We start from the raw sequence: 24,628 nt of genomic DNA on the forward strand, positions 1-24,628 counted from the left end.
AATGAATACCCAGCAGAGAAAAAGGCGAAGCGAAGCCCAGGATGAGGAGAAGAGCCTGTGAAGGGTACGAAAGAGGTGACGAAGAAAAGAGGAGGAGAAGATCGGAGTCCGGCAAAGAGCCAAGTCAAGCGTGAGGGAGGGTGAGCGAAATGGAAATGACGGGATGGACGAGATTCGCAAAGCAATTGGACTAGAAGCAGAAGCAAGGGCCCTGAAGTGAACGAGAGTTACAGTGAGAAGAGACGGGGAGCGTTAGGGGAGTGGCGGGACCTGGACAGACGCAAGACAGGGCAGGTCAGGATTTTCGGTGGAGAATCGTGAGAGGAGAGATGCAGTCTGATTGGTCTGGAGAGACACGAGCCGGGGACTTGGGTTAGCAAAGAACCCCCAAAAAAAAGGCTCGGGCTCGGAACTAGGGAGCCGTAGTCCAAAAGCAAGCAACCCAACGGCAAAGACGGCAGAAGATACTTGCCGGGTATCACTCTGTGACTGAGAGATATAGGTACCTACCTTGAGCCGATTCATCAAGCACTTAGCACCTCAGGCAGGGTAATGTCTCTGGTCTCTCTACCATACCTATAGCATTGTCTCTCTGGGTACTGTCCACTGTGTCCATTATATTCCTTGACCTTGAAAGACAAGACAAGACAAGACAGACTTGGCAATGGCTGCGAATGAGGCGGGAGGAATCAGTCACTACCCCTTGGCTCCTGGTTGGTCCCCTTCTCCATGTCTTGGCGCTATCGTCAAAAGTGGAACAGCCACCACCAGCACCACCTGCAAACTACACGGCCACTCCGTTGATGATGGCTGAATAGGATCAATCTCAGGTAATACATTATCTCAGATATTCAGATATTCGATTGATGATATCTCGTCTTCATCAACATATATCTCTGGACGTGTTTGTTGTTGTGTCGTGGTTGAGTGACATCTCAGGTACGTACCTCCTCGGAACTGACGGCACGGCTACCGGCCTGTTTCGTCTCGGCGCTGTCCTGTCACTTCTCCAGCTCTCACAGTGATTGTCGCTCGCTGTCCCTCTCACGCCGATTACCCGGCATCAAGCCACCCAAGGAAATCTACAGTTTCCTTTCCACTTGTAACATCAACGAAACATGCCCCTTGCTCCTCATTGGTCTCTTCGCATTGATTCATCAACAACTTCAAAAGAACACGGGTCTCGGCACGACTTTCAATTGTTTGCTCAGAACTGTCGTGATTGTGTGGGGTAGGATCCAATGTGAGGTACGAGCTGCATCGTATGTACGTACGCCCATGGATGGATGGTACTGTACCACAACGGCACACCAAGGCAAGGCCATGCCGACTGACATGACAGTATTCTTGGCGATAGTCATCCAAGACCTGGTTGTAGATCTTTTAGTGTGTCGACAGATCAGCATTGAGCTGACTCATGTGGTATAGGGTGGGTAACTTTGTCCGACTTCACATCACTCAACCACTCGTACACTTGACACCATCAATTACGCGAAGGGTCAGAAGACTAATAATAAGCTTGTGTCAAGGTATTTTTATTTGATGTCAGAGAATTCTTATTTTAATGGAGCATACTGTGCAGTGCCGTAGACACTGAGATAAATAGTGTCTGGCTCCATCATACTGCTTGCACCACTCATGATTTGATGCTTCGTAATATAAAACAGTTCCGCGTTGATGGAAGAGAGCTTTTCTTAAATCAGATTACAAATGCGATCTGATCTGAAATTCTACAAGTAAAGTCGCATTCATCCATGAGTCCTCAGATAGTACAGTTATGGTATCAGCCAACGTGATGTGAGTAAACTCTCCGATGGAGGTCCCGCGTATGGCACCAGAAGACAATCAACATGTCGAAGAAGGTGGCTGCGTTCCGTTCCAGAGAGAAAGTCGAATCTTGGGTAGTTCAGAATATCTGGTCTAGAATAGTTTATGTGCATGTTGGTTGGCTCTAATCGTTGGTCTATAGTCAGAGGTGATACCAAAGCAAGGAGATTAATTATTAGTCTATCAGTCTATATTCCCAGATGCCCAGTCCCGCTTATACCCAACAAGATGGTCAGAACCCTTGGAACTCCTTCAAAAGACACATCGCTCCGTCCCTCAGAGCGAGTTCAAGATACCGTCAATGTCGGCAAAGGACAGAAGCTTGTTCGTCTCATACCAGACCTTATCCGCAAAGGCCTTACCCTCCTGCGTATACAAGAACTTGGTGTAACTGAGAAAACTGGTTAGTCATCGGTTATGCCTAGAACTCATGAGGTTCAACTTACTGGTGAATTCTCCAATCCATGATATAAGACCCATGGGTCTCCTTGCCCATAACAACACCAGCTTGCACAAATGTACTTGCTCCGTTCTTGATGCTCCGAGCAATAAGAAAGTTTACCAAAACAAAGATGTACTGAATGATGATGTTTCCCTGACCGCGTGTCAAGCTAGTTCCGCCAACCATACCTGGATCAACGAGGTTGACGATCACATCTTCGGCTTTGACGCGCTCGACTAGTTTTACTATCCAGAAGTGTGCGAGAGCTTTGGTCCTGGAGTATGAAGGAAGTGCATTCACACCAGAAGAGAAAAAGGCTTCGTTGTCGAAGAATTCCATGACGTTCTCGTCTTCGGCGTTGGGAAACTCGGCCGCTAGAGCTGTGCCTGAGTTGACGATCGTGAGATGTCCCGGTTGACCAGCTGGAGCCTTTTGCTTGAGTGTGGGAAGAAGCAGTGTGGCGAGAAGAACGGTAGAGAGGTAGTTGACCTGGAACGAAACCTCATGGCCCTCAGGACTAAGTTCGAACTTTGTCATTTGTATACCAGCGTTGAGAATGACAAGATCAATACGATCAAGAGTCTCGCACTTTTTCGCAAAGTCTTGAACGCTCTTGTATGTGTTCATATCGACCTGCCAGACGAGGATCTCGGCACTGGGATACTTGGCGCGGAGGGTTGCTGCTGCGGCTTCACCCTTGGAGATACTTCGGACAGCGATGATGAGACGCTTGAGGTTCATGGCGAGAAACTGCTCTGCAGCGCCATAACCAATGCCGGTGTTTGCGCCAGTGATGATGATAGTGCTTTCTGAAAGGGATATGTCCTTGGGGAGGGGGGCGGGCTTGGTGATTTGGGAGCGGAAGAAGCGGTAGTCATCTGGGGTGAGTTCAAGAGACTTGGGAGCCATTGTGTGGATGTTGAATGTGGACTGTGGGGTAAGTCTGAATAAATGTGATGATAGTTGATTGATAATGTAGTCTTGTTATTGTAAGAGCTGATGATTGTGTTTGTGATGTTCTGAGCATGATCCAAAGACGTGGACATTCATCTCTTTTATGTCTTTTACAACTACACTCGGCATCATGGATTTAAAGCACATATTCGCGAATAAACCGAAAAAGGGAAATAGTTCTCATTTCTATGATGTCTTGGGTGGTAGTGTCCGGCACTGTTGACGACAACATCTCTGTGACCAAGATTGATTGGGAACCGTTTTAGGAAAGCAATAGATTGCATGCCAAGAGTTTATCTTTGGAAGGATCGAAAGAAGCATTGCATTTGCGGGCCTCCTTGAACTTGTCTGCGTCTTATTCGACGTTCGGACAGGCTCTCAATGCCCGAGACCGTTGGCTTGAGTACGATGAAGGAAGCGGGGCAGATGCATCTCGGACGAACATTAGGGCGAGAGGCAGGCAAAATACGAGCGCCAGTGAAATGGCAGATTCTGCGGAAAAGATGACTCTATTATTCTGTCAGCCTTTTTAGCCAGCGATCGGCCTTAAGCTCAATCGCCAACCCGACACTAAGCCCTGTGCTCTAACCAAAATAGGAAAACAATCGTGTCTTGGCAAGATGATACTGACAGGTCCTCCCCAGGAGCTCGATTGCTTTCCGTAAAGAGTTAACAATCTCATCTCATCTCAACTCAACTCAACTCTTTACTCATCAATCTAAGCTTCATTCAGCGTTTTGTGAAGCCATCGAAGTTACCGGCTTGAAAGAGGATACCTTTGCATAATCTCCGAGTCATCATGCTGGAGCCTATCTTACAACCAGTCCCTGTCCAGGAATCACTCCCAGTGCGGGCTAAGCCACGAGCTCGAAAGCCTCGTCAACAGGGTCGTGAGTTATCCCCCGGATTACAAATGATGGGCTTCATTACAGTAGTACTGATCAAGCACAGCCAAAAAGTTCGAGTTCGTCTCTTCAGACCCAGTGGGCAAACCAGCACCTGAATCTCGCAAGTTCATCCGCAGCCATGTAATGCGCGGCAAGAACACAAAAAAGTCACACCCAAAATATCCAACACTCGATGTTAGAGTCGATGCTCTCCCCGGAGCTAATGACGATGTGGAGGAGCTAGATCGCCCTGCACCCCTGGCGATCACTCGCTGCACAGATGCCATGTGGACTGTTGGCCATGCACATGCTCGCCAAGACAGAGCTTGGGTTGAGTCGCCTTCTCTTATGGTGCAACTAGTCAAGCCCCCGCCTGATCTGGATCTTTTCACGTTTGCTACACCCCTTGATAAAGATTCGAGGTACTATATTTATAGATGTAAGGTTCCCACCTATGGTCCGTCATGCAGCTAATGTTGTAGTTCTTACTACCATCAAGGAGACTATGTACCCTGCAGAATGGTGTTTCGATCCTGACGTCGAGAAGGTATGCTGGTTCCGCTGGCTGCTAGAAGATCCGGCCTACTTGCACTGCATCTGTTTTATGGTCAGCGCCTTTCAAGATCTTATCAATATGCAGTCATTACTTGGACGTGGGAAATACGAGACTGGATGGGGCGGAGAGTTCTCAGCATCAACACGAAATCGTCTTCGGCATACCATCAAACTCCTGCAAGAAAGGCTGCAAGACCCTGCCAAACAAGTCGAGGATGCAACTACAGCGACGATCATATCGTTGGCTATGATGGCTGATGCGATGGAGGACGCTCAGGCTTTCGAAGCTCACTCGAATGGCCTTCGACGGATCGTCAAGATGAGAGGTGGTTTACAAGGATATACACATAATCGGCAACTACAGATCAAGCTCTGTCGGTGAGTTCTATCCCCCAATCCGGCACTACCAAATACTAATACTGTGGCAGTGTCGATCTCGGATGGTCCATCAGAAACGGCTGCAAACCCGAGATCTACAGCGGCAAACCAGCATGGGAACCTCTCCTAGAAGCCTTTGGAACCGTAGCCTGCTCTTTCGAGATTCAAGAACCATCTCTGGACTTCATGAACGTCTACTATACCTGGGACTGGAGATTACAAAACACTTTCAAAGATCTTCGAGACTTTTCCGCCCTGGCTAACAGATACTCGCCGAGTGCCAAGAAGCTCAAACCCGAAGCGTTCCAGGAGATCATGCTGTCAATTCAGTATCGACTTTTACAACTTGACTTTTCGCAAGATCCAGCGCCGATACAGGAGGCGCTGCGTATTGGACTTCTTGCTTATGAGTCAACCATCTTCTTGCAAATACAGGGCATGAAACTAAAGTCCGACACGTTCAGTCGACAGTTCCGCAATGCCATTCAGGCAACGCCAGTGCAAGGCGAAGCCACCGCCAACATCAAGCTTTGGCTTCTTGTGGTGGGGTCTATCATTGTCTTTGACAGCAGTGAAGATTGGCTTGTGCAGTCGATACACAGTCTGGCTGGACGACAGAGCTGGGAGGATGTCCGGGAGCGTGTGAGGGAGGTTATGTGGATTGATATCATTCACGATGTCCCTGGTCGGAAGGCCTTTGAAGCGACACAAGCATATATATGAAGTGGGAGCACAGCGGGATAAAGGTCACCTATACGGGCCTCCATCTCTCTTCAGCCCATAACAACAGAAGCTATGGCAAACTACATACTGTAACGCAAGTTTGAGTACATACTCTCCGTGAAGCAAATTTCGGGCTATGCTCCATGACGGGCTGGGATGTTACCTCAAAGACCCAGGTCATGCTTAGCTCAGAGTTGCATAAAGGCATATACAATGAAAGACTTGTTTCCCCTCTCGTCTCGGGAAAGGATAGGATGACCATTTCATCAAAGACCCTGCCTCAAAATAAGCGAAAGTTCATGGAAACATGCAATTCAACTAACCGATACACGCAAAAGCCAGATTCAACAACTCCAGCCTGCCAGTTCCGTCCGCAATGGTAAATTCATTGATGAAACCTGGATTATTATTGGCCTTCTGGTGATGAATCTTCAGTCCTTTCTACGCCACTGTTCTTTGTTCTATGGGTAGAAGCATGGAGCTATGCACAGCTTTCACGGCTGCTAACGCAGCTTGCTACATCTACGCAGCTGTCCACGATGACTTGTCACTATTATGCTGCCTTGTACCTCACTTAAAAATCCATGCCTTGTTATCTTGCTGTCGAACCCAGCTGTACGTTCAGGGCGAGGCGGTCGTCTAGCGGTATATATCTACGAACAAAGGAAAGACGGGATTCCTTCCAGAAGTTAAGACATGTGTAGTTAGTATGGGAAACATCGCATTCACTTGATGATCTAAGTGAAGTTATCTTGAGAGATATAAATACAAGTCGTAATCGTCAACTCAGTTTCTTAAATACAACCTCTTCTCTTCAACAGCCAAGACCAGAATAAAACAACTTCCACAGACCAGTCAACCAACTTCCTCACTTCAGCACACAATCCGAGATCAACTCAACTCAAATTTTCATACCACGAACTCACACAAGTCACCTACTCATCATGTCTGACTACTCTCCCTCCTCCACCTCCTACAAGACACCCGCCACCTCCCCTTCGGAGACCCTCTACAACACAGAAAACCGGATCCGCTTCGCCCCCCGCGGCACGAAGAGCTCTATCACCGACGACATCGTCGTCCTTGACCCGCGCAACGTTTAGCAGTGGCAACTGGACGCGGCCTCAGCCCGGACAGAGGGCACCACCAACAAGCTAGAGGCTCGCCTCGACAAGGCGACTGCCGAGAACCTTGCGCTCGACAGCGAGGCCGCTCTCCTCCGTTATGAGATGGAAGATATTTTTAGTTTGCGGGAGGAGGACTTGGAGAGAGATCAGCGGCGTCACAACCGGGCCTTGCTCCTCTGTGTTTTGGCTGTTTTTGCGGGGTTTCTCTGGTCTTGGGTCTTTCAACGTGGTGCCAATGAGGTCTTTGAGCTCTTCGACAGCGACCTTTCCTAAGGCTTTGGGGTAATAAAGTGGGAGAGAACTAGAGGGAACATACGATGAAGGAATTGGAAGAAGTAGTGGATCTGGATGGGCATGAAGGTGAGATGTGGTATTGCTCCTATCGCTACATCTGAGTATTTCATTTTGTTTGTGTTTGGGACTCATAGATGGGTGAGTGTTCAGATTGCATAAATACACGCTTGGGCTGCGATAATCTTTACAGTTCATTCTGCCATCATCACCTCTGGTTTGACTCGTGTCTAGCACTCACATGTAACAACACAGGCTCAGGAGGTACTGTTGGCATAAGGTGTTCACATATTCACTCAGGTCTCGCCTCTGAACAGTCAAGTGATACCACAAGCTCACGAGAGAGGCGTTGAGATGTTTTCGCAGTAGGGTCTACTATTCGAGCTTCACTAGCTTGTGCCTGCTTGGGATGGTGTCGCCAGCATCATCGTCGAGCAACGCGACGCTACGTTAATATCGCTGCCCCAGCCAGTCAGTCAACGAGCACCTATTCATTAATAAGAGGCTCAATTATCGGATAGTTCTGCTACGATAAAAGGCTAGAGATATAGCTCTCATTGAGATATGGTTGAGTTCCCCTTGTGTGTTTTGGCATCAGATCTGTGACTTGACACGACTGGTGGACTGGTTGTTACGCCTGGCGAAATGCGGGAAATCTCAAATTGTATTTAAATAGCTACAGATCAAGGCGACCGGCAAGACTACAATCCCGACTTCAAGTCGGTGTCCTTCCTCATTGCCTTTAGAAAAATAATGGCTCACAATCTTGTCGTCAGTGAGCAATCAGGCTGCCTCTATTGAAGCTCAGCATGGGAGCTCTCTTCGCTCGAGAGTCATATAGTCTCGTACCTCAAGTATTGAGCACCTTATCATTTCGGATGCTCCTTATGCTTGGATAGGTAGTGCTTTTCCATGTCGAGGTTATGAGATCCCCCAATTCAAAGCGTAGTTCTAGAATGTCGCATCGACCGAGACTTTTCGAGAACTGCTATCGACTAAGGCAATGCCCAGCGGGCTATGTACTATCCATAAAAGGCTGCGGCGAGAAAACAGCTCGTAAGGAGTACAGCCCTGTGTTCCTACAAGCTATGCTAGTAGTTACGGTATGGATGCAAAGACGATGAATCGTGAACATTAGAGAGCCTTGATTGGCTTACCTGTTTGAGGATTCAGGCTCTAGCTGCTCCTATCAACAGTTACAGCTTTTGAGTCGAAAGGGGATCTGCCAATAATGTTAAGACCTAGTTCCAGTCTCTACGCATACTATTGATAGGTAGGTGAATGTGAGAGACCGCTTATGAATCGACACAGAGGGTAGAACTCCAAATAGAAGCTTCATTAAACGAAGTGAGATTGTTATTCTTTTGCTTCTTATGATCTAGTGAAGGACTTGAGTAGCTCAACATGACCAATGGCACACTCCGTCTGATCGCCGCGGACGGGCTTACAACTTGGCGGCCATTTTACTTCCTCCAGAACATCATGCATTACCAGGTAATGCATAGAGCTCAAAGCTGTTCGCCCGTCTCTCTTCGTCATGCTTCGAAAAGGCTATACAGTACCTACTCCGTGGCATCCGAAGACCAGCCCAGGACTGAGTCTCGGGGGCAGATAAGTATAACACATGGACGAGCACCAACGACGATCTCAATAAGAAGATTACAAGCAGCCAGGGACCCGTCCATGGTGAGAATTGGGTGAGGGACACCGAAGGGTACAGTCACCTCTGCTATCGCCATGATATTCTTTCATCGTAACTTACATGATCATTACCCGGGACCACAACACTCCAGAGACCTAATATCAACACTACATCAGCACTGCTTTTCTACAAGTCTATTCTCATTCATCATCTAGTCATACCCCATTTAGTCATAACTTGAACCTCAAACACCTCGCGTAATATGTCCTTCCAGAAGCAGCATCATGGTTGCTTATCCCTCAATCCTCCGAATCATGCATATCAGCGCGACCCGACAGTTTGGTAATAAACGGCCCGTTTACAAGGCAAATTTCCCCCCTTCTGCAACCACATTGGAAAAGAATACCCGTCCTTTCCGTGCCCTATTCTGCCTAAACCTCCGAAATACAGGTGAAACGAGAACAATGACACTCTTGTAATTGCTTTGGGTAGGCTCCTTGTTGATCAATATCCATTCACTTGCATAAGTTATGTCTTCAACGGCGGTCATTCCTGTTTCTGATAGAGTTCTTCAAGGCTAGCCCTACCAAGCTGCATCAGGTTGTTTGAAAATGCTCCGGAGCCATATAGCTAGCTGTCTATAATTCGGAGATGATCTACCTGTGGGTTGTAATGCCTCGGTGGGTTCATGACGTTCTACCATGCTTGGTCCTGCTTGTTGTCCTTGTAAGGGTGATTATGTCAAATGTCCGTCCCTTGTCCTGCCTTACCGCCTGGCCCGAAACCTGAAGTTCGATCGCAAGAACACCCCCACAAGCTAAAAAGTTCAGGCATGTCAAGGGGGCAGAACCACGATCCCCTCACGACGGCGCGGCACGGCCTCGGCTTCCGGAACCAGCAGTGGGGTGCGTTTGTGGTCCCAAGGTTACATCCGTTCCGTGAGAAGGAGAAGAAGGGCAACACTGCCGGAGATTATTTAGGTAGAGACGGCACTGGGTGCTGTGATATGGAGGGAGCGAGGGAGAACGAGAGTTTCAAGTGGGAGGCAAAGCAGACAGAGAGAGACACAAGTAAAATTAAGAGGCGACGGCGTAGCAGCATTGATAAGGAATGACAAACCAACAAACTTCAGATGGAAAGTGTTACAACTGAACTCTGTGGTTAGTGGTGTTCAGTTGAATGCAACATGTACTGCCGTTCCGCTGACGGAATGTCGAGAACGGCACTTTTAGACCAGGAACCACTTGCTAAACTAGCATCGCGAACTAAACTAGAGAAACTAATGATATGGAGAAACTATCGACGTCAGAAAAGGAACTCACTGGAGTGGTCGGAAAACACACATAATACCCTCCGACCCAATTCGGCCCTCGGATGGAGGTCCTGGGAACGGTAACCACCTCCGTTCTAGAAGGTTTCTCGGCCGTGGGCACCAATTCTGATACTGGCGACGCAAAACAAGCATGATCTGATCTTCATTACTTTTTAAGAGGTTCTGTTTGTACGTACTTTGTAGGAATTGCTTGTGAAAACATCCTATTACCGTTGACAGGTAGGGATCATGATCCTGCCAGGCCGATAATCTCATTTACATGTGCTTATACGCCATAGCCAAACAATTATGCCTCATTCTTCTTTTACTTGGCAAGTCTTGTGATATGTGAAAATACCTAGTTTCACCTCAAACTTGCAGATCAAGGTCCAGACTCTGTTGATGCAACATGCCTTTCGGGTCAACGCAATAGAGTGGATCGAATATTGAATTGAATTGAACCATCACTAAACAAAGCCCACAATCCGCAAAGTCTATCACACTCTAACTAGTCTCTCCCATCTGTGTCCAAGCACCTGACAAGCGCGGAATTATACCGAATAGTGCGGCGCTCGAGCCCTTTTCCACCAAAAAGCATAAACTGGAGCCTTATGAGAACGGACCTTATCCTCTACAGCCCCAGCTTTTTGAACTCCATCGCATGTGATTGTCTCGAGTTAATTACCACTACGGCTATCTCCAGGTTTACATACAGTATTGTGCCAATATGTGCTTGCTGTTATGTTGAAAAAGCAAGGATAGAGCGTTTACGTGCCAAAACAAGCCTGGCCCGCATAAGCACCGAGGTGTCGCCCTGCAGAAAGAGAAAAGCGCATTTAAAACCAATCTGGAGAACGAAACGAGCAAGGCCAATGAATCTTAAATCCCAAGACAGGAATAAGAAGCGGGAACCCTCGACGTCTCTCCCCTGCAGGGATTGCGTGGCCCAGCTGGGGACAGGGCCAAAGAACAAAAACCCCTGATGTTCAGAGCCCAAAAGAGGAATCATTCGAGAATATTTCTGGAAGCATTCCACTTTTGGTAGGCGCTACGAAGATGGGTGTGAGCTGTTTAATTCGTCCGTCTCTTTTTTTCCACCCCCTCAAAATGTCGATCGTCAGGCTCTTATCACCGGTTATTATAGCTTCATCCTTCTGAAGAGCAAGGTAATATAGCCTCAAAAGGTAGGTCAACCGCATGTAAGTCACCGCTTACAGCTATCGAGATTAAACGTCGTTACGTCCGAGGAAGCCGAGATGTCATTCATGTCATGTCTGTCACTGTATCATCGCAATATCAAGGCCATATTCCCAGTTGAGGGCACATCGCCCGACGTAACCTTAATTAACGTGGTTTCAGATAGAGGATCGCCCTCGCTAAAACTCGTCGGTTAGCAGCTTCACTGATCCTCAGTGTCAAAAAATGACCCCCCCTCGGCACTTAACAGAGATAGGAAACGTCTCGGATAAATTCGAATTGGCAAAGAAAAGGCCAGCCCTACGGATAACGTTTAGCGAAGAGACGACAAGCATTTGGCTCCTTGAGCATTGGCGCCGAGGATTAAATCCTCAACGCGGCAATGGGGCACAGTGAGTATTTTTCCCCGATCAATTGGAGGTGAAGTCTGGCAGGGCTATAAGTCAAGGATAGCGGCGTAGCATTCAAGTCTTGACGCTTAGATCCTGAGCCCTGCAGGATTCTGGGGGCGATCCGAGCATTTTTGGTCGAGATGCAAAAATAGCCCACCGTAAATATCCTCAATCTGATACAAGACATTAAGTTCAGGTATCGCAAACTGTCAAGAGAACTTTATGTGCAATAACAAGACTTGGCAACATCAATAAATGAAATGGAAAAGAACTTTTGAGGCTCACGGATTGCCGGATGAGCTGTGCAATAGTACGCGTCGTACAACATCATCTCTGTGAGACATGTTGTGCTCAATAGTTGACTTGCCTAACAAGCAGCATCCCAGCTTAACCCCGGGCTCTCGTTGTGATTGACCATTTTCTCAGGCCACTTGGCTTTTATTTCCGTGGCAATTGTCATGTGAAAGCGCCTGTACCATGTCGATTGTTGCAATGGCTCGTGGGAATATTGCTTTTTTTTCAAATGGCCTCAAACCCCACAGATCTTCCCGGCCCGCTGCAGCCCGTCGTCAGCTTTCACATCTCAGCTACCGACATATCGCCTGCTGCACCCAAGACACAAGAGAAAAACAATAGGCAGAGCAGTCGTGATATACTCGGCACAAGACAACGCTCGTACAACATCCTCTCAGATGAGCGAGTACATGTGGACCTGTTGCAAGTTTCAGGCTTTCGTGCACTTGCACTCGCACACTCTCCAGTTGGAGGCCTGACGGACATAGAGACCAGACCACCTCGGAATTCCGTCATCCGCGGAGCAGTTGGTGATCCGTTCTGCGGCGGTCGATCCCTAGGGCAAAGAAGCCGAGGGGGGCGCTACGGAGTGATATCAACTTGGATAGGGCTGTGGGAATCCCCCTCCCCAGTGTGTTGACGATTGGGTTATTTCCCCGACGCCTTTGGGCCGAGATGTTCAATGAGAGAAGGTCCGCTTCTCCATGCCAAGAGGGCATCGAGCTTTGTATTGGAGGCTTCGGATGAGGAAGCTAGAGCGGCCGCTTGGCTGATCCGCTTTCACGATGAATGGAGGGCGCCTGAAAAATGGATCGATGGGGGAGTGAATGTCGTCCTCTTCTCTGTGTCCGGTGATGCCTGTCAGTAAGACTCTTTCGCCCTCCTGAGTGAGGCGATACTTCCCTTTCTGGATAATCATTTAAGAGTCATGAATGAGGTCTCAAACTTGTTTGTACAAGTCAGCTGCCGAATGAAGAGCGGTGAGATGTCATCGTGAAACACCAATCCCAAGATGGTGAAGATCGAGAGAAATATAATCAGAGACAAGACCAAGCAGATCTCCCATAATAAGCACCCCCTTTCCATATTCCTCAGCCACATATGATTTCTATTTCCCTAGGAATAGTTACGTGTCGCATGAGCAACCCGACTACAATGCTCCAGCCCTAGACCAGACTTCTCAAGACGTCCAGTCGCAACACGAGAATGCAAGGCGCCAAGATGCAAAGACAAAAGTGCTTCTGACTATTTCCTCTGATAGACGCGCGGTTCAATTTGTTTCATAGACTACTGATCAGCCACATGCCGTTCTGAGACTCAGATTGGATATCGTGGTAATTGATAGCCCACTTTTTTAGTCAACGGCGATGTTTTGATCATGGCTCGTTGAGCATGATTGCATTGGACGAGATGCTCCGTGCCGGAGGTTACGGACCGGAGGCAATGGAACAAACGGTGGATGTGTAGATAATCTCGTGTGGCTATATCTCCGAACGAATCAGCTCCGGAAATCGCCAAAATAGAAACAGTCTATCAACTCCTTGTATCAAACACGAAGCCGAGTGCAGTTGCTATTCAGGGTCTCAAGATGTTGGTTCTCAACTTGACTTGTAATCCGTTCAACGTTGTATTGCCACAGTAGAAACCAGGATATCAGCGGCGTCTTTAGATGTAGAGTTTTCGAGCCGCATTTGCCAAGAGTGCGCCCGTAGCCAATCCCGCCTTGATGGGCTGAAAGCCCACTGCCTTGGTAATTCTGAAATGCCCTGTAGAAGAAGGAGTCTGTGGCGCGCCTCTCCCGCACCCGCAGGGCTGTGCTGCTGCAGTTGCGGGCGTCGTTCAAGTCTCTAATTTTGAACCTCGTTCAGCTCGGTTTGCCCAACGCGAAGCCGAAGAGTTTCGGTAGACGCCCTGTGAGGACGAGAAAAAAGAGTTACGTGGACTACCATAATTTCGAACCTCTAAGACCAAGGGAATGACAGGGCCCTTTTGTTTTGCAAGAGATGAACCTCGGCAACCCCACCGTTCAGACTTTCATACTTAGTCGACTCCGTGATTGCCACTGGACTTGACTCAAAGGAGATAATACCCCGGGCGCTATTGGTCAGGACGGATGTACGGATTTAGACAGGGCTTGAGACTTGTGAATTCAGGAGTAGGACAACTGAATTGCATGGCGTTTTACAGTGTTCAGAATTGTAAATTATGCCCAGAGTTGGGAGACTTCGTTTGGATAACATTTTCCGCGTGCTTAACTGACCATACAACACCTCACGTGGGGCGTCAAAAGGCAGCCCAGGACATTGTGGAACACGATACCAAGAGAAATACTACAGTGTCAAACTCTCGTCGTGAGGAACAACAATAGTAGATCTGGAATGTTAACAAAAGCAACAGTCATCACCGAATAATTAAGTCAATGCATCAAGGGTTCTTGTGATGCCATGCCATGGACTGCTGGTCGAGCTTGGATCTCGCATCTGTCAAACCCCTCGGAATATCGCCCAGATACCTTGCAAAGGGTGCTAAAAAAGCCACACTAACGTAGTTTTATCGAGATCGACAGTGGACATTTCGCGGGTGTGAAATAAGGTGTTGCTGCGCCTCGTTGAGTCGTCATCAGAGTTGTCAGTATCAATTCTCTACCAATTGTCCGTAAAACAACCAAGACAAGATCAATCCTCTCTCTCACCGGCAGTAGCTCAGGGCGTCAATCTTGGAAAAATATCCATCCATCCATCCATTCCTGAAACCCCAACGTCGGTGCAACATCAACAGGGCCCCTCGTGCCCACTTTCTGAAATCAAGGTGCTGACACCGCGCAGGGACTTACCGCTCGGCAGTTGGGGGCGTACCCAGATTTTGCTTGGCTCAGGCCTTTTGGTGTTGTTCGATAGGGCGATCGCTCACACGTCCTTGGCTCTTGATACGAAAAGCCCACTGAAACAGGGTCGTATTCTTTCTTTCTTTCTTTCTTTCTGCGCCTGGCCCATCCGAAACGGCAGCAGAGCGTCAAAACGGCAGTGCGTGACCGCAACGTCAGGGCCAGCTCGTGACCTAGACCCGGGCGGCACAGGGCTGAACGAGGTCGTCATTGGCGCTTCAGGGTCTCAACATCATGCTAAGGGTCAACGGTGCAGTGCTAGTCTCAGATTCGGGAGGCCTGTCTATTGGTAATTTCGATTCACGAGACGATGGCGGGCCCTTCGATAGCGAAAAACCATCCATTCATGGCAATAATGTGCGAAAACAAACAGGCATGGCTATAAGCCTGCAAAGTCTAAAACGAACCATTACAGTAGAGAATCTCCACCATTAATAATCGCGTACTTTGCAACCGACAACTCTACTGTACTCTTATGCTGCAGGAACCTAGAGGATAAGGTATCAACCGTGCAAAGGCATGGCTGTTAGGTTTCGCCTGGCCTCCGCGCGTCAATGTTTAATCCACCGAAAATTGACGGCCAGGGAGTGAGCCTGCAAAGGCGTGTGAATCCGGCGAACTAACTACCCTATTCGTAATAGCCTAAAAGGGTCCGAGGGAATGGAGAGCTAAACGTTAGCAGAGAACGTCCCGCGTTCAAAAAGTCAATGGTCGCTGAGCGTGTGCCGGATAGTGGGAGATTTGCCGCTGCCGGGAGACGAAAAGAGCGTGTACACACATACACGTATTCTCCCCCAAGAATGGCTGAGTAGGATGACGAAAGGTGATGACGCTGAGGCTCAGGTGAAGGTTTGGGGCGAAACGGAGATAAGTGGCAGGATGTGGAAGCATGGAAGCACGAAAGAAGCAGGTACAGAACTGCCGAATGCCTGTCCCGGGCATCAGACCTTCTAATGAGAGAAAGAGAGCTACAGTGAAGTGGTGAAGGTGTGGCACAGGCCGGTAAGTTCGGTAGCTTTGCAGCCAAGGCGTTGGTTGACTTTTGCCTTTCACACCCTCCATCGGGGCCTTCAAGTTTACCGAGAGCCCTATGACTATTGCAACTATGGCTTGACCTTGATACTGCACTGCATAAACAAAATCCAGTTTTGTAATTCCGCCGTGGGTCAATTTCTCATTTCCTTTGTCTTTGAATGTGGCTTTTGGCGGTCTTGGAACTACTTGGCTCTCAAGTAGATCACAGCCTGATTCGGATTGAGATTGACCGAGCTTTTCTCCACGTTCGGCAGATGCATGTAAGTATCTGCTATTTTATTGCCCGTCGCTAACAATGGATTGTAACGTTGCTTCATCCTCGACTGTAATGACAAGAGAGAGAATACAATCGAATATCATTTTTGCCTCCCGTTGTTGAGACGTGTTAACTGTACAGTACACATCTTGGCAGTACAAATCTCATCACACCACCAAGACAGCCCTAACACTGGACAGGCAATTCAACAGATGCCAAGACTGCAATGCCATGGTAGGGCTGAGAGCCAAAAAAAGCCGCTAACCTGCCCTGCCGTAGGCGCCGCAAACCAAGTCACCCCCGGCCGAGGTCCGAAAGAGTGTGGCGCGTGTACGAACAAGCCACGAGGGTACGCGGGTACTCTCCCTCTCCCCACTTGGTCAAAACTTAATTCCCCTATGCAATGCTCTCTGATGGAGACCAAAGAGACCTGGACCTGGAAGTCCACGACTCAGTGCAACACGACAGAACGCAGCTTGCGTCGCAATGGAAGTTAGGGATACTGTAGGGCTTAGTACAATACCGGTAGGTGAGGTGCAGAGCGGAGTTAGGGACTTTTTACCGCCAATTTCCAGTCATCCATCCATTGTCCCTTGAAGGCTTGAACTCTCGACAGGGACGATCTTCATGTGCCGGGTTGGTAATCATCTTGTAATCCTCATTAACTTGGTGTAGCTGAGGTTGCGACACTTGTTGTATTCCAAACGAGGTAACCCAGCTACCACCACCAGATTGAACCTGTAGCTTCGTAACACGTTGATCGTAAACAAGAATCGGTCCTGCTCCAAGGACAGGACCACGACTCCATCCTCAACACCATGTACATGCAGACCCTTACCTTGGACAAACAATGCCTTGGACAGCAGCAGCAGCAGCAGTAGCAGCAGTTGGTTGATGCCTTGAGAGGGTTACAGCCAAACTGCCTGCCTCTTCTGGAATGTCGTGCACCCGACGGATTGGATTCGCTCCTCACGGTGAGAGGATCAGTTATCAGGAGGAACCAAGCCAGAATGGGTTCATCAGAAGGTCGTATCGAACCGTCGATGCGCGATGCTTTCGCTATCCGCTCCCTTGGCCGGGTGCAGGGACCAGGCCACGACGACTAACACGGACGTCTAAGTGGGGGGACACGACCAAGGAATTCCCACCACGTCCGTCCGTGTTGGCTCAGCTTTTTCTCTCTGGGTCGTGGGATCCCGAACGAGCAAGTCTGAGTGTGCAAGATGCTGAAACTAGCTGTTTGGCTTGATGGATACTGTACTAGAAACTATAGTCTAGGCAGCCGAATTGCTTCTTCATGCTAGTGGGCGGAGGCCGCCGTTCTCAGATCCATTCACCAATGCCTTAGGATCTGGCATTTGATTAGGCGGAGTAAAGATTCATGAGGGAACCTAATGAGCCAAGCATCATGAAGGAACTGGCTCGCTAAAAATGATGAGATGTCAATGGGGATTGAAGGATGAGACTAGACTCTACTAGCTAGGGCTGGAAGCATCTTGACAGCAGCCACAAACTTGAATTGCGTAAACGTACCAAACAGATGAGCAGAATCAATGACGGACACACGCGCACGCATGCTGCAAGAATTGCCTGTTGTCTATCTAACCGCTTTCTTCTCATGTGCTCTGCTTGTCTGTCGCATGTCGTCAGGCGATCCCTATTGAGGGAGATATCATTCAAGGGGGATCCGCTTGGGATGATCCTGGCACGTTAGGCAAGATCTCCAAACTTCTTTACCCGCGGGGTTTTATCGATGGAGAACATTTCGTAATTCACCTGCAATCCTGAGAGATATAGTACGTTTACATTTACGTACGTTTGCAGTATTTGTCCAAGAAAAGATGCCACTAAAATTGGTCTCTTATTCCCGTTTGCTTTAAAATGACATTTCGTCTGTTGGAAACCGCGTGCTCGGCCAGTGAGACTGACACAGCGACATCTCATGTCCAAGCGGCTGTACCTAGCTTTTCCTGTGTTTGGCAGGTTGCATGAGAGACGGGGCGAAAAACCGTATTTGCAAACGTCCTGTATTCTCTTTCGCGCGGTTCTCAAAATTGGGCTTTTGTCGATACTGCTGATCTTGGGTTGAATCAGCGTAGTCGAGTCATTTACCCCGTATCTTCCATGCCATCGGTCGCTGACCAAGGAATGAGAAATGAATTGCTCCCACTCACCGCTGAGCCTCAATATTCGAAGTCAGATCGTTCTTGGCATTTCTATTGAGGCTGGAATGTGCCAATGACAATGAGATACAAGGTTTCGCTCCAAGTCGCGACCGTTGACCGAGCACCGTCCGTACCCGTATTAACGCAAATAGGTTCAGGCTCTTGGCCGTGGCGCGCGTGGGTAAGGGGAAAGCCCAACCGGCCGGCCACGAGGTTGATGACGAGGCGGCATAGAGGAATGACGGCGTATTAAGGGCCAAGACGACCGCAAGGCGATTCCAAGCCACGATATTCGTACAGTGAAAGAGGAGAAGCCCAGACGTAGAATGCCCTGTTCGGCTGTAATCTGCTCGGTGTTATTCGAATCACAACTGCCGTTGGTAAAGTGTATTATAGGGCCAAGGCGAAATATCCATGGATTTCTTTCTGGCTGTTGGTGGGTTTGAGGCTAGGAATAGCTGCGGGAGGCGGACGGGATGCACTTGAGTGACCAGTGAGCATTGCAGGTGAGAGAAGCGGAAGCGGAAGCAAAAAAGAAACCAGCCGGCAACGGAGCAGGGAAGAAGCCTGTCCTGTACTGTAATGTCGTAGGGCGTGATTGAGTGAATGTGAAGCATCTCGTGCAGATGCTACCACCCACGGCTGTTTCTATGAATATGGGATCATGGCCGTCAACGGCAAGAGCAGGCAGGATTAGATGGACAAATGTGCGTATAGCAATACCGATTCAGTGGGTAGGTTGGGTTGCGCAGGTGAGCAAGGGATCATGACTCCATCTCAAAGGTGAGAGAGGTAAGGTAAGGTAAGGTCAGATACTGTACATTGGCCGACAGCCAAGATTTGGTACCCTACTAGATCAACGCCCTCAAGGCGTCCAACAAAGCTCCATTGACTGCCCTGCCCTACACCCCTCTCCCCCGCGGGAGGCTAACCCCCAACAGCTTGTGCTTCGCCCACACCCAAGTGCCCAGTCCAGCCCTCCAGGGCAGAGAGAGCAGCGCAGGGCTACAGGGCAAGGTGGTATTCTGATGGAGCCCATCTCAAACGAGAGTCCGTAGGGCAGGGCAGTCAAAGACCTCTCAGGAGCACCGTCGGAGCGGGGATAACCCCCTGTAAACGACTTGCGGGACCCTTCTCTGGTCGACAACAATAGCGGAACGCAGAGCCAGATTGATGCCGCACCCCCCTGTTCTGCTCCTCTTGTCTGTACGGAGGGCCAAATGAGAGACAGTTGGGAAAGGTAAGCAGCTGGACTCCTCTGTAAGACGATTCTCAGCGTTCAGAAAGGTTGAGCGTAATACGGCGTTTTATGTAAGAGCCAAGTGGAGGAGCTATCACATCACCCTTTTTTTTTCTGCTTCTAGAGATGCAGCCCATCATGATCTTGACAAAGGGAACTAACGAATCTGTGGGTGATTTGAACTGACAGTTGTTGGTAGCACATGCAAGCCCATGGATGAATAGGATAGGATCTTTTGGCATGCCACTGCACACCCGTTCCGTCCCTGTGCCTCAATAACTGTGCTGTAGAGAAAACACACTGATGCTACAGTACAAGGGACGGATATGCAGCTCCATCTTGAGCAAGCGAGCGGGTGACGATGGCATGGCATGGCATGGCATGTCTGGCAGTTGACAGAAGAGTCTAGTAGGTAGAGAGAGTCTCGTTAACAAAAAGAAAGACGTTGATATTGCGCTCGTCTTGGCTTCGTCTTTTGGTATCTGGTATATGTCCTCACACCCCCCTTCATCGGCAGATGCTCACTCCCCCCGTCTTGTTGCTCATGTTCCCACCTCTTTTTCCCTTCTTCAGCTTGTATCTTGTTCTCCGTCACATCTTATTACTACTTTCGAATAGTTCAAGAACGGGAATAAGCTGTGAACACAGGAAATGAGGCGTGCAGATATCGTCATTCCTACCGCGACATTCTTTTTACGTTGCGTTGTAAGGCAAGGTTACCTTCAAATCTCCAGAACTTGCCTTGTCCTGCCATTTTGCACTCCCGGGCCCATCTTCAGCCCTCCCCCCCCTTCTGTACCGTACCCTACCAGCTGCTAGCCCAGTTCAGACTCCCCCTTACGCTCCACCCCCGTAGGCGTACCTACAGGGGTTGTCGACAGCGCTTGCCGACGCCAGGAACAGTGAGTGTAACAGCGCCAGAGCATCAACGTCAACGCTGGATCTCCCATGAACCTGAGGTGCTTGATGCGTAAGGTGCAGATTGAACTTAACCGCTTTGCCTCCCACCTTCCTTTTCCCATCCGATTCTTCAATACCACATCCCGCACGTTGGTTCTTCATATTGGATCTGTTTTCTTCGACTTTTTTTTCATTCTTCTCTTCTATCTACAACCAATAAATATATACTCCCAAATAAACAACAGCATTCCTCCAGTTTCAAACAGCATCCCCGATACGCTCTGTCATTCGTCGACCTTTTTTTGCTACGGCATTGGCGGACGCGGACCCAGCTGCACCAGGTTCTGCAGAGCACCTATTGTGTCTTGGACTGACCAGACGGATACCCCGAAGCCATCATCGCCACCACACAACCACCCCGTAACACCCTAGCACCAACAACATCGCTTGTTTATTTCGGTCGGATCTTCAAAGTAAAAAAAAAAAAAAAAAAAAAGGAGGCCGCAAACGGGGAAGAAAAGAGGTCATCAACAGTTTAACCGAGAAACCGTCACCTTCTCGACAACCGTCTATTCTATGACGGATTAGTCTCGGGCCTATGTCATCCTAGCTTCAGCCTCCCTTAACTTCAGCTGCCATTGTCTTGCCTCTGCTCCATCTTCAGCTAGAGTCATCCCAACTGCCAAGCTTCCCAATTTCACAACAGCAACATGGCCTTTCCTCCTCAATATAGAGAACCTGCTCCGGGTCTCCCGAGCATTATAGTCCCTACCTCAGGTGACCGTTTCCGAAGCCACGCGAGTCATCACCACGAATTGCCTTTTAGTGGGAGCCCTGCCATGTCAATACCCGGCATGCCACCAAGAGACGACGTTCCTCCACCACTACCTCCTCCTCGATATCCCGGCTTCGATCAACCTAGTGCTTTGGCTGAAAGTATGAGGGAAAAACGGGAATATGCTCATGGCTCTTTTGCAAGTGGTTACGGAAGCATGAACTCATCATATCATGAAGATCGCCCGAGCTACCAGGGAAGAAGCAACACAGGCGCCTTCGGCGACCGAGATGAAGGTTATGCTAGTTACTCATCTACAGATAGGTATGGCTTATAATGCACCTAGCATTGGTGCGATTCAAGCTTTCAATGGCTTGATAAATACTCTGGATCAACGAACTAACATTGTATAACCACAGGTCCCGAGAATCTGCTCCCAGTGGCTTTGGCCGCCTACACAACCATTTCCAATTCCAGTCCCCTGCCGACATACATGGGGATACCCTCAAGAAGAAGCTTGATCAAACTCGTCCTTTGGAAAAGTCACCACCTCGATCACTTCTTAGCTCATCAGCCAACGAGCTCCTCTCACGAAGACCTTCAGCGGAAGGTCGATTCCCTCCAGCCCTCAGTGTTCCAGTACAAGTACAGCTTCCCATCCACTCCCGAGGCATTCTAGGATCTCCCGCAAGGTTGACCGACACACCAATCCACTCCGCCATCTCTCCACGAAGCACACCCTTTTATCATGGTGATAGATCACCAAATGATAGCTCAGATATCGATCGTTCACCTCGAACACGAACAAAGAGGAATAACAGCGACGATGCCACTTCAACAAATAGCTATGACTTCACTGGAGCAGAGGATATGGAGATGGAAGATGGACAATCACTCAAGCGACTACACATTGATGATGCTTATGTGCCAGGCGGTCAAAAGAGACGGGCGGCCAGTCCTAATGATGAGCACATGCTTGGCATGCCAGATATGTCTCGACGCCGTGACATGAGCTCACGCGGTTCTCCTCAAGGTCGATACACCTCGCTTCCTCGAGGCGCTACTATGCCTTCAGTCTCAACTTCACGATCCAACTCATACATCTCCAACATGTCAATGTCCATGCACCCTGCTGGTCTTGCGACTGCCAATTCGTTCGGTCGACGCTCACCTGTGGGCCCCTCTCCCGGTGGCATCTCACCTACATCTTGCAATTCACCCTACACAGCTCCCGTATCACTCAACCCAAGCCCTCGAACCTCCATCTCTGGCCGGGGATCAATTCACTCTAGGACCGTTTCGGGTGCCAGCACACGTAAGATCACCGAGGTGCAGAAGCCTGGCGGAACTAAAGTGCAAGGCTTCTTCATGTGCGAGTGTTGCCCCAAGAAGCCCAAGAGGTTCGAGACGATTGAGGAACTCAAGTAAGTCAGATTTCACAATCAGCAGCCCCACTTCAGATGAGGCTGCGTGAGATTATAGGACTCGTCGTTTATGTTTCAATGCTAACCAACAACTAGCGCTCACGAGGCTGAAAAGCAATACGAGTGTTCGTTCTGCGGCAATCGTTTCAAGAACAAGAACGAGGCAGAGCGCCACCAGAACTCACTCCACGTGCGCCGTCATTCATGGTCATGCTCAGCTCTCTCCGGATACGATAGGGCTTTCCACGATTCTACTAACAGACCTGGCGAAGCTGATACCTGCGGGTACTGCGGCGATGAATTCCCACGATCTGGACGTGGCCCTGGTACAGGTGCCTTGAGTGGTGGTAATGCGCCTCGGCACGCCACGGACCAGGACTGGGATGAGCGTATCAGGCACCTGCAGGAAGTGCACAAGTTCCGAGAGTGCAACTCGTCCAAAAAGTTCTTCAGAGCGGATCACTTCAGACAGCATCTCAAGCACAGCCACGCGGGCACCAGTGGAAAGTGGACCAACATGCTGGAGAATGCCTGTATGTTGGAAGAAGACCCAACTCCCCGGTAAATCGACACAGCACAGTACAGGTTCGGCCGCGGATGGGCACCAGAAAGACCTACAGGTTCGGCCGCCAAATGACGAGTCAATGCTAAAGCGCTGGTGGGTGTTGGTGATTCAAGATAAGTGGAGGATCAGTCGGAAGAGGGCGGGGCACAAAAAGGGAATCGCCGGCGCCCAGAGAAAGGAAAAGGATCAGTGGGTCAGAATCCATGGAGCTTCCATCGGAAGATCAGCATCGAAACACTGGCCAAGAAATCGATCAGCGTTTTGAAGTCATCGAGCCGTTGGGATGTTTGGAAACAACAAACCGGCGACAATTGTACGACGTTCCGCCCGCAACAGACCACCAGCTATCCAAACAGTATCTGAAATGGCAAGGCATACGACAGATGCGGAGAAAACTCTGTATCGCGTGGGCGTATTGCCGCATGATGCAGATGCGGCAAGTCCAAGACGAATAAAGGTGCCGCTCCAATGCAGCCGTTGATCTCTTCGGATCAATTGGGGTATTCCGCTTGCACCTAACGCGCCTAGGGATGCGGTTGTCCGCACCTAGTCATTGGGCTGCCTCTCAGGGCTGAAGCACGAATGTGGCAGTGCTGTCGGAAGGGAGGGACAACGGCCAAATACTACCTTGGCATGTTCCGTTGCATCTACAAATATTGCAACAGCGTTTTAACGTTTTACCGGCGGCCCTAAGCGACATGGAATCTTGTCTGTGAGCGGACTCGCACTTGTGGTGGCCAATCAACCATTGCCTTCTGATCCAGGGTTCAGGTGGAAGGAGGCCCATTGCCCGACAAACCTGAAATGCACATGGCGAAATGAGTTTGACGATGGATGAAAAGCAGGCGATGGCACAAATGAGAAGACGCAGGCCTGGGGCCATGCGTCTGTGGATGCGCTACTTTCTGACTGGGCTTGGGATCCCTGCCGACAACCCAGTCACGGATGAGCTACACGACTGCCGGAGTTTGGTAATGGAATGGAGATACATACAAAGAGGAGATTCATGGCAGAAAAAGCCCAGGCGTTGTCTTCAGAGGTTAGCACTTCAGCTAATGCTCACCAACAAGCAAGCGAGGATGTCGGCAAGTGAAATGGGGAGGACAAAGGCTTCACTTCGTATACATATTAGCTGGCACAGCTTGATGCTGATGTCGCATGCATCATCTTATGGGTCACGGTACAAAAAGGTTCAATCATGGTAACGGTCACGGTTCATCGGCGCGGCATTGGGACACATGGCATTGCTTATTATTTGAGATTTCTGGTTAGGGACATATCAGACTCGGTCATGTAGATATAAAGTAGTCTGACAAGATAAAAATTGCAGCTCGAATTCTTAATACCTCAGTTGTCTCTGCCG

The 24,628-nt window shown here is 49.2% G+C and overlaps 4 protein-coding genes across 4 annotated transcripts; 3 read left to right on the plus strand and 1 right to left on the minus strand.

The window, feature by feature from the left end:
- Positions 1-1,994: 1,994 nt before the first annotated feature.
- Positions 1,995-3,556, minus strand: FOBCDRAFT_319098 (uncharacterized protein). Its single transcript, XM_031183309.3, has 2 exons — positions 2,274-3,556; positions 1,995-2,218 (listed from the first exon to the last, which is right to left on the minus strand). Exons 1-2 carry the CDS (start codon positions 3,176-3,178, stop codon positions 2,104-2,106), a joined length of 1,020 nt encoding a protein of 339 aa, XP_031038951.2. The 5' UTR covers positions 3,179-3,556; the 3' UTR covers positions 1,995-2,103.
- Positions 3,557-4,022: 466 nt separating this feature from the next.
- Positions 4,023-5,766, plus strand: FOBCDRAFT_292772 (uncharacterized protein; the record flags this gene model as incomplete). The annotated part of the gene is made up of 4 exons (XM_031183310.2): positions 4,023-4,113; positions 4,175-4,549; positions 4,593-5,043; positions 5,094-5,766. 4 exons carry the CDS (start codon positions 4,023-4,025, stop codon positions 5,764-5,766), a joined length of 1,590 nt encoding a protein of 529 aa, XP_031038952.2.
- Positions 5,767-6,703: 937 nt separating this feature from the next.
- FOBCDRAFT_319100 (uncharacterized protein) lies at positions 6,704-7,166 on the plus strand (the record flags this gene model as incomplete). The annotated part of the gene is made up of 2 exons (XM_031183311.3): positions 6,704-6,863; positions 6,921-7,166. Exons 1-2 carry the CDS (start codon positions 6,711-6,713, stop codon positions 7,164-7,166), a joined length of 399 nt encoding a protein of 132 aa, XP_031038953.2. The 5' UTR covers positions 6,704-6,710.
- A 14,045-nt stretch (positions 7,167-21,211) lies between these two features.
- FOBCDRAFT_136206 (uncharacterized protein) lies at positions 21,212-23,530 on the plus strand (the record flags this gene model as incomplete). Its single annotated transcript, XM_031183316.3, has 4 exons — positions 21,212-21,600; positions 21,696-22,700; positions 22,797-23,237; positions 23,281-23,530. 4 exons carry the CDS (start codon positions 21,212-21,214, stop codon positions 23,528-23,530), a joined length of 2,085 nt encoding a protein of 694 aa, XP_031038958.3.
- Positions 23,531-24,628: the final 1,098 nt, after the last annotated feature.

Source organism: Fusarium oxysporum, chromosome V, assembly GCF_013085055.1.
Source record: "Fusarium oxysporum Fo47 chromosome V, complete sequence".
Lineage (NCBI taxonomy): Eukaryota > Fungi > Ascomycota > Sordariomycetes > Hypocreales > Nectriaceae > Fusarium > Fusarium oxysporum.